Source organism: Helianthus annuus, chromosome 13, assembly GCF_002127325.2.
Source record: "Helianthus annuus cultivar XRQ/B chromosome 13, HanXRQr2.0-SUNRISE, whole genome shotgun sequence".
Lineage (NCBI taxonomy): Eukaryota > Viridiplantae > Streptophyta > Magnoliopsida > Asterales > Asteraceae > Helianthus > Helianthus annuus.
The window spans coordinates 82,932,544-82,940,601 of NC_035445.2; the positions used below are offsets into that span (position 1 = coordinate 82,932,544).

Here is an 8,058-nt window from a genome sequence, read left to right on the forward strand (position 1 = left end):
CTGGGACCAATTAGAATCGGTTCAAATCATAAAACCCAACTAACAAACTTTTTTTTTTTTTTTGTATTACAAAGAAAAGAAAAAAAAAATAAAACCATGGTCTCATTGTTAAGAGTCAACTCATAGAAATTCTACAGTATTTCATTGAACTTTTTCCTTTGTTAATTTGTTTTGTTATTTTATTCAACACCATCTTTTTACTCTTAATTACATAAATAGTTATTAAAAGTTGTTTAAAAATAAACATTGTTAACAAATATAATTTCAAAAACTTGTAAAAAAAACATTTTAGAAGACAATGTACATCAAAAACAGACTTCGGTCGACTTTCAAACAACACTTCTAACGACACTACCTAAATTAAAACATTCATAAGTGAACTACAACACGACTCGTCAATAGGGGCGCACCTACCTTAGGGGAAGGGGTAGCCTCCGTTACCGCTTGGCGTTCCGACCGTAGTGTAAATTTTGGAAAAATTTGACTTTTTTGACGTTTTTTCGATTTCATTACCGCTTTTTATAAAACGTTACCGCTACGAAGATTTTCTAGATCCGCCACTGTTCGTCAACGAACTTTACAGATTCACATAACAAATATGGGCAGCCAACCACTACGTATTCAACTCGCAAATATTCAACACAGATTCTTAAATGTGTAACATATATTATGTAGAACTTTACATACTCCATATCCTGTATACTTTTGTAGTTTTGATCATGTTAAGTCAGATAAGAAGCTTTTATTCCTATTCTCAGCTCAACAATTAACAGAAATTGGACACTAAAAATGCTTCAAAAAAAGGATTGATGTCTTCTAACTCGTATACGAGGAGTTAAAAGGAGATCCGACAGGTGCAGCAAGTCCAAGAGAACGCATTATTTTGAACCTACGGACTTTTCTTGATGTATGCAACGGGCGGCTCACCTCCTATTTATGTAAAACGAAGGTCTTCATTTATAACCCCGAAAGTGGAAATATGGTTGGGTTGGGTTGGGTAAAAGAGCAAAAACAGGTATATTTTGGTGCGGGTCTGGTTGGGTCGACCCGTAACACTTTTTGTCCAAAGTAGTTTTATAAATAATTAGTGTGTTAACCATCAAATATGATTAAAAGAATTATTATTTCAATAATGTACTTCTTTTCACAAAATGATTTGCAAGGTTTTATGCGTTTCACAAAATATTATTTCTATTTAGTTTTATTTATCTGATTGACCCGTTAGAGAAAAAATATACCCCGAGTCGACCCAATTAGGTACTAGAGTAAATAGGTCGAAATTGTTACCTCTATAATTTAATAAAGAAATTAAAAGAAAAATGCATGGTACATCCCATTATTAACTCACATCAAAATGAACTTTCGGTTTTCTTTCGCGTTTGCTCCTTGCTCGACTTGAACTTGATGAGTTATCCTTTTCTGAATGTGCACAAAATAAGTAAGAAGGTTGATAAAAAAACATAATAATTTAATCAAATCAATATAAATAATAGAGTTAAATGCCATTTTAGTCCCTGCGGTTTGGGCCATTTTGCCAGTTTAGTCCAAAGGTTTCATTTTTAACCTGTAGGTCCAAAAAGGTTTCACAGTTGCCATTTTAGTCCACTGGGTTAACTTCATCCGTTTTTTCTGTTAACGAGAAGGCCAATTCGGTCAGTTTATATGACTGAATTGCCCTTTTAGTTAACAGAATTACATACAAATGACCAAATTGGTCTTCTCGTTAACAAAAAAAAATGGATGAAGTTAACACAGTGGACTAAAATGGCAACTGTGAAACCTTTTTGGACCCACAGGTTAAAAATGAAACCTTTGGACTAAACTGGCAAAATGGCCCAAACCGCAGGGACTAAACTGATAAAGATTTTTTTTTTTTTTTTTTTTTTTTGTGGAAAACTAATATGTTCCATCATGTTGCCTCTTTTCTCTCATAGGCATGAGATGTAAGTTTTTACTTTAATGTTTAACTCCAATATTCAGTCTTATAACGTGATAAATTTCATCTCTCTGCTTTTGTAATTAAAAACAAGAACGTATTGCGTAACTGGTCGTGGAATTTTAAAACATCACCTCCTTCGGGAGAACCAGACAAATCCTTACATGGCTTCTGTTGTTCCTTGTAGTCCAATGCCTGCATTTACAATCATTTATATAACAGAATAGAGCAATTTAAAACAAAATAATAACAAAACCGTGACAGAGAAAAGATTAAATTAAAAAATTACTGCAAGGTAAAGATCCAATTACTTGTTTCAAAGCATTTTGAAACTCGTTAGCCGGGTTACACCTCCTTTCTTCAAAACACTACACATACATAAAGAAAATATTCATAACAAATATTACGCGTGTATAATCAGCACAAAAAAAAAAAAAAAAAAAAAAAAAAAAAGCTGATGGAATCTATACTCACTTCCTCAAATGGTGAAAGGTCTACAGCAGGATCAACCCGAACGCTGAAAAATGAGAAGGAAAATGCAGGTCATATAAATAAATAGAAACAGAATCTTAAAAAATCTTTATAATATAACAATAAAATATCAACTATTCATTACCTTCCTTGCTTACCAAAGTGCCGCACTAAAATGGATGGGGCCGAATTTGAACCCTCTCCCAAAATCTGGAGACATGAAGCAAATCAGACATGATCAGCAACACAAGCGAAAGTTGCTCTCCACACACACAAACTGTGTGCATGTAGATGTATGTTTGTATCTATATTTGTTACTATATCTATGGAAGTTGGGTTGCTTATTCAGAACTGGAAAAAGAACGATCAAGGTCCATTAAAATGAAATTTGGGCCATGTGGCTATGTTTCATATGCGTGTTTATATAACTACATCCGAGTTTTTTTATTTGTATATGTATATGCATAATATCCACATAAAATGGAGCCAGGATTCACTGAAATCAGGTAAGTTTAGTTATTACTTTTAACTGGGTATATTGCTAAAGAAAATTTAAGCATATCTACTTACTGAGTAAAATGCCATTTACGTCGTTTGTCCACTTTTGTGACTTTCGTCCAAAGGTTTATCTTTGCGCATCTGGGTCCTTGTGGTTTCAAAATCTTGCCACTTTCATCCAACTCGTTAACTCCATCCAATTTTTCCATCAAGTTAGGGGTATTTATGTATTTTTAGTTAAGAGTTAAATGCCATTTTAGGCCCTGTGTTTTGGGCCATTTTGCCAGTTTAGTCCAAAGGTTTCACTTTTCTCCTGTGGGTCCAAAAAGGTCTCACCGTTGCCATTTTAGTCCACTGGGTTAACTTCGTCCATTTTTTCTGTTAACCAGAAGGGCAATTCGGTCATTTTATATGTAATTTTGTTAACTAGAAAGGCAATTCGGCCATATAAAATGACCGAATCGCCCTTCTCGTTAACAGAAATAATGGATGAAGTTAACCCAGTGGACTAAAATGGCAACAGTGAAACCTTTTTGGACCCACAGGCGAAAAATGAAACCTTTGGACTAAACTGGCAAAATGGCCCAAACCACAGGGACTAAAATGGCATTTAACTCTTTAGTTAATGTACAACTTAACGGAAAAATGGATGGAGCTAACGAGTTGGATGAAAGTGGCAAGATTTTGAAACCACAAGGACCCAGATGTGGCAGTCGCAAAAGTGGCCAAACCTCAGGGACGAAAATGACATTTTACTCCTAGCTACTTACTTCTGCAGGCCACCAAAATTCCCCATCGGTTTTAGCCCAGACAACACTTCCAGGAGTTGTGCATGCATCCCTGCTTTCCAACAGTTGGGATCTACTAGGAGTGTGCTCCAATGCATCATCTCTATTTTCGTTCTTTCTATTTCCAGAAATTAAAAAAAAAAAAAAAAAAAAGAGGAAACCTTGAGATATCATAAAAACAAGATTACCGAAAAGGATGTAGAAATGCATCGCTGATTTTAGTAGTTGTGCATGGCCATTTACCAGAGGTGGTAATTTCGAATCATCTATGTTTGAGTAAAGTACACGGATGGTCCTTGTAGTTTGCCAAAATTTTGGATTTGGTCCCGAGCTTTCCAAAAGTACACAGATGGTCCCTATGGTTTGCACTCTGTAACGCATTTAGTCCCCAACCAATAAATCTAAAGGTTTCAGCAGGTCCAAGTTAGCGACTAAATGCGTTACAAAGTGCAAACCACAGGGACCATCCATGTACTTTTGTAAAAAGCTGGAATCTAAATGTGTTACCAAGTGCAAACCACAGGGACCATCCATGTACTTTTGAAAAGCTAGGGACCAAATCCAAAATTTTGGTAAAAAAAACAGGGACCATCCGTGTATTTTACTCTTTATGTTTTATCTCTAAAGGGTCAGATAGGTAAAATAATCACACAAAAAAGTTACTAAACAGGAAGATATCATAGTATGCATAAAACATATTAAAAACATTTTATATAACGAATAAGCTTATTAATTTATTATAAAATACATATAAACTATGTAATCATGTTTGAGGCATGAAATATTTACAAAAAAAAAAAAAAAAAAAAAAAAAAATCAAAACCAAAATTTTGGCCAAAGTGCAACCCAACCCAACCCAACCTGTCTGGCACCCATTTTGACACATTACAAAAGTTACCCGACCGGACCGGACCGGACCCTTCCTAACAACATGGTATATATAAGTATGTGTTAAACCTGTTACTGCAAGATTGAAAGTTTGCTCTTTTTTTAAACAGTTTAGCATCTGTGAGTGGTAGGTGAATGCCGTTTGTCAGTGTTTTTCGTCTTCTATCTTGAGGCCCATTGGATCTGGTAGAAAACGGGTCAGTGGTACCCCTAGTGGTGTCGGTTGATGTATTTGAGCACCCCACAATGACACTTGATTGGATCTCTTTGCTGTTGTGTGGGTCCAGCTCTATTTCTTTTACATGAAAGATCAGAAGATACAACACAAAGTCAATACAAGAATGAAGATATAACAAGAGTTCGTAAATTAAACAAGACTTTAGAAAACAACATGTTTAAAACTAGGTAAACTAGGCATAAGGCCCTAAGTGCGAGGCGAGAGCTTCATGTACACGAGGCACCAGGTATTGTATAAAATTTATAAATTGGTTATAGATAATATAAATCGCTCCGCCATACACATCTGAGGCGTTTTGCTCACCATAGAAAACAATGTTCCGAATTCCCAAATCTCAATAACCTAAAGATTTACCAATTACAATTTACTTTCATATAACATCTTACAATATGTGGTATTTTCAGAAGTTAGCCTCTAATCATGGACAACAAATTATCTGCATATTCAATTATTCATGCAACATTACTTGATAAAACATAAAAAAATGCCCGTATGGCCGTACCCTATATAACTTTACGTCCTCTTTCACAGTGGCGAAGCTTGAGATTTCCGACCGGTGGTCGAAAACGTATATACCCAAAAATTTCTATAGAACCAGGGGGTCGAAAACGTATATACCCAAAAATTTCTATACGAAAACCACATATATTACACTACTGAGCGAAAAGTTCGGGGGGTCGGGCGCCCCCTCCCCCCCCCCCCTAATAGCTGCGCCCCTGCTCTTTCGCGACTTTATCTTCTACTAATATCATAGGAGTGAAAAAGAACTGTTATCAATTCAACAATCACCATATCTATCATAAATTGCTTATCACTACTCACACTCATCGATCACCCGTCTTAGAGAACTAGCAAGATCACTTCTTTGTCAATTTACAAAAATACCCTTTACAATTCCCACCCCAATCCAAGCAATCACAGGGTACCAGTATTCACCAATTTTGCCATAACAACTTCATTCTACACAAGAGATATTAATTCAACTGGAAAAAAACAAACATCACGTATTCAATTTCACATCAAAAAGAAAACCCTAATCCAAACAAACATGTAAAAGTACCAAAATTGATCAATCCAAATCAACATAAAATGCTTCATACATCAAATCCCAGATCACAAATTCAACCAACAAAAGAAATCAAGATCCAAACAATACCTTTGAATGAGCAAATTGGAAGATAGAACACAGTACGAGGTTTAGAAGCAGAAGCGCTTCTAGGAAGCTGAAAACACTTGGGAATATGATCAATTTGTTTGGGTTTTGGGGTCTTTTTCTTTCTGCAATACACCTTCACCTCCACTGCCATTTTTGTTGTACAAATCAAGAAAGATATGATGATAATGAAACCCTATAACGTTTATTGTTTGGGGAAGAAGAAGAAGAGACAAGGAGAAAATTGGATTGGCGAATGTTGATTGTGATTGGGTCTCATTCGTACTCGTGTACTCTTGTACCCGTAAAGATTCTGCACAAATTTCTGTTTGTGTCAGATTGCCAAATTTCCAATGTTCATAATATTATTATGGAGGAATGGGAGCCCAAATCATTTGTGTTTAATTAGTGGTTAAATTTTTGTTATTCATTTTTGTGTTTATGAATTTGCTTCACCTTTGGTTATTTAAAAGGCTTTATAATTTATACAGTGTTTAAGTACTTTTTAGATGGTGAGAAGTCATGTATTACTAGAGTGGTGGCCTTGTCATGACGGGAACATAACACATAGGTTGGTGATTTTAAGGGTATGCATATGACGATTCGATTCGATTTTGAGCCATAATCATAACCAAAACTAAAATTTTCGATTCATTTCAGTTTTGAACCGGCATATGAACCAATAAAAAAAATTAAATTAAACAGGCCATATGGCACCTCAGCGTAGTCAAACAAAGTTGCTAAGAAACTTTGTTGAGTTACTCTTCTCTATTTACAAGGGTTTTCTTTGATAATGTTTCTTCAAGCAAGCGATATTGGAAAAAAATGTGTTTTAAAGTTCCAGGTTTTTATAGGTTAAGTAGAAGAACGGAAGAGTAATCTCACCCTCATTCTAAGACGCTAAGCTCTCTTAAGTGGCTTAAAATCGTGATAAAACTGTATTTTTGTCTGAAAAAGTTATATTTTGGTCTCATTAGCATGTCTTTTTGCTGCTAAGAAGGAAATGCCACAGATATCGAATCCTCCAGAAATGAAATTGATCACTTGAGCATCTGGCAGAGGTGGAGCAACTCTTTCTGGTGCGTTTTCAGGATCATGGATCCTTGACTTCTTCCCGCCTAGCAGCTCCTTTAAGTGACCTTTGCTGAGGAGGTAACCTATCTCCCTTCTCAATGCAATGCATTCATCATTTAGGTGGCCGAATTCTTCATGATATGCACACCATTTGGATTTGTCTTTGAAGGAAGTTGACTTATCATTTTTCCTCGGCCATCTTGCTTTCTCACCAAAATTCTACATGGCAAGCATTAGTCCACCAATGTCTACAGAGAAACAATATTCAGATATTTTAGGATACTCTTCTTCATCCTCGTCTTGTTCCACTGCATTGACATTTTGGTTATCTGTTCTTGAGTAAGGTTTAGATCTTTTATTTTTGAAAGAGGATCCTTGCTTCTTATCGTAGTGATCATATTTTGTAGAAGCATTGAGTCTATCTTGGATCCTTTTATCATCCTCTAACCCGATGAACCTCAAGGCTCTATTCCTGACCTCGTCTAAGTTTCTACATGGACTCATCACAAGATCATCATAAAACGAAGAATCCTTTTGTAACCCCATCTTGAATGCTTCTACAGCAATTGCAATATTAAGGTTTGGGATTTCCAAGGATTCTCTCCCAAATTTCGTGACATAATCCCTAAGGGATTCATCACGAGCCTTGGTAATTCTATACATATCACTAGTTAATCTTTCAAAAGTTCTACTACAAGAAAATCGATTAATAAAAAGATTAACCAAGAGTGAAAAGGAAGTAATGGAGTAAGAAGGAAGACTTAGTAGCCATTTAAGTGCAGATCCTGTAAGTGTGTATTCAAAACCCTTGCATAAGCAAGCCTCTTTGAGTCTATCAGGGATGGGGTTTATCTCCATCCTTTCTCTGTACTGAGCTACATACTCTTCTGGATCAGTTGTGCCATCATATAGCTTCATGTTGAGGGTTTGAAAGCGCTTGGGTATCTCCGCATCACAAATTGGTGGAGCAAAGCGAGATATTCTATGGCTCCCATCTGGGATTTCAGGAATA

The 8,058-nt window shown here is 35.8% G+C and overlaps 1 protein-coding gene across 1 annotated transcript; it reads right to left on the minus strand.

Moving 5' to 3' along the window:
- Window positions 1-633: 633 nt before the first annotated feature.
- LOC110898380 lies at window positions 634-6,408 on the minus strand. The gene is made up of 9 exons (XM_022145161.2): window positions 5,976-6,408; window positions 4,651-4,876; window positions 3,676-3,811; window positions 2,553-2,617; window positions 2,411-2,453; window positions 2,248-2,304; window positions 2,071-2,131; window positions 1,349-1,419; window positions 634-930 (listed from the first exon to the last, which is right to left on the minus strand). The coding sequence occupies exons 1-9, from the start codon at window positions 6,124-6,126 to the stop codon at window positions 817-819; spliced, it is 924 nt and encodes a 307-aa protein (XP_022000853.1). The 5' UTR covers window positions 6,127-6,408; the 3' UTR covers window positions 634-816.
- Window positions 6,409-8,058: the final 1,650 nt, after the last annotated feature.

Coding starts and splice junctions, on each gene's coding strand:
- LOC110898380 (XM_022145161.2), bottom strand. CDS start 6,126: ATGGCAGTGGAGGTGAAGGTGTATTGCAGAAAGAAAAAGACCCCAAAA. Junction 3,812..4,650: donor TTTCAATCTTGCAGTAACAG/GTTTAACACATA, acceptor TTCTGGAAATAG/AAAGAACGAAAATAGAGATG. Junction 2,132..2,247: donor TTCAAAATGCTTTGAAACAA/GTAATTGGATCT, acceptor TTGTAAATGCAG/GCATTGGACTACAAGGAACA.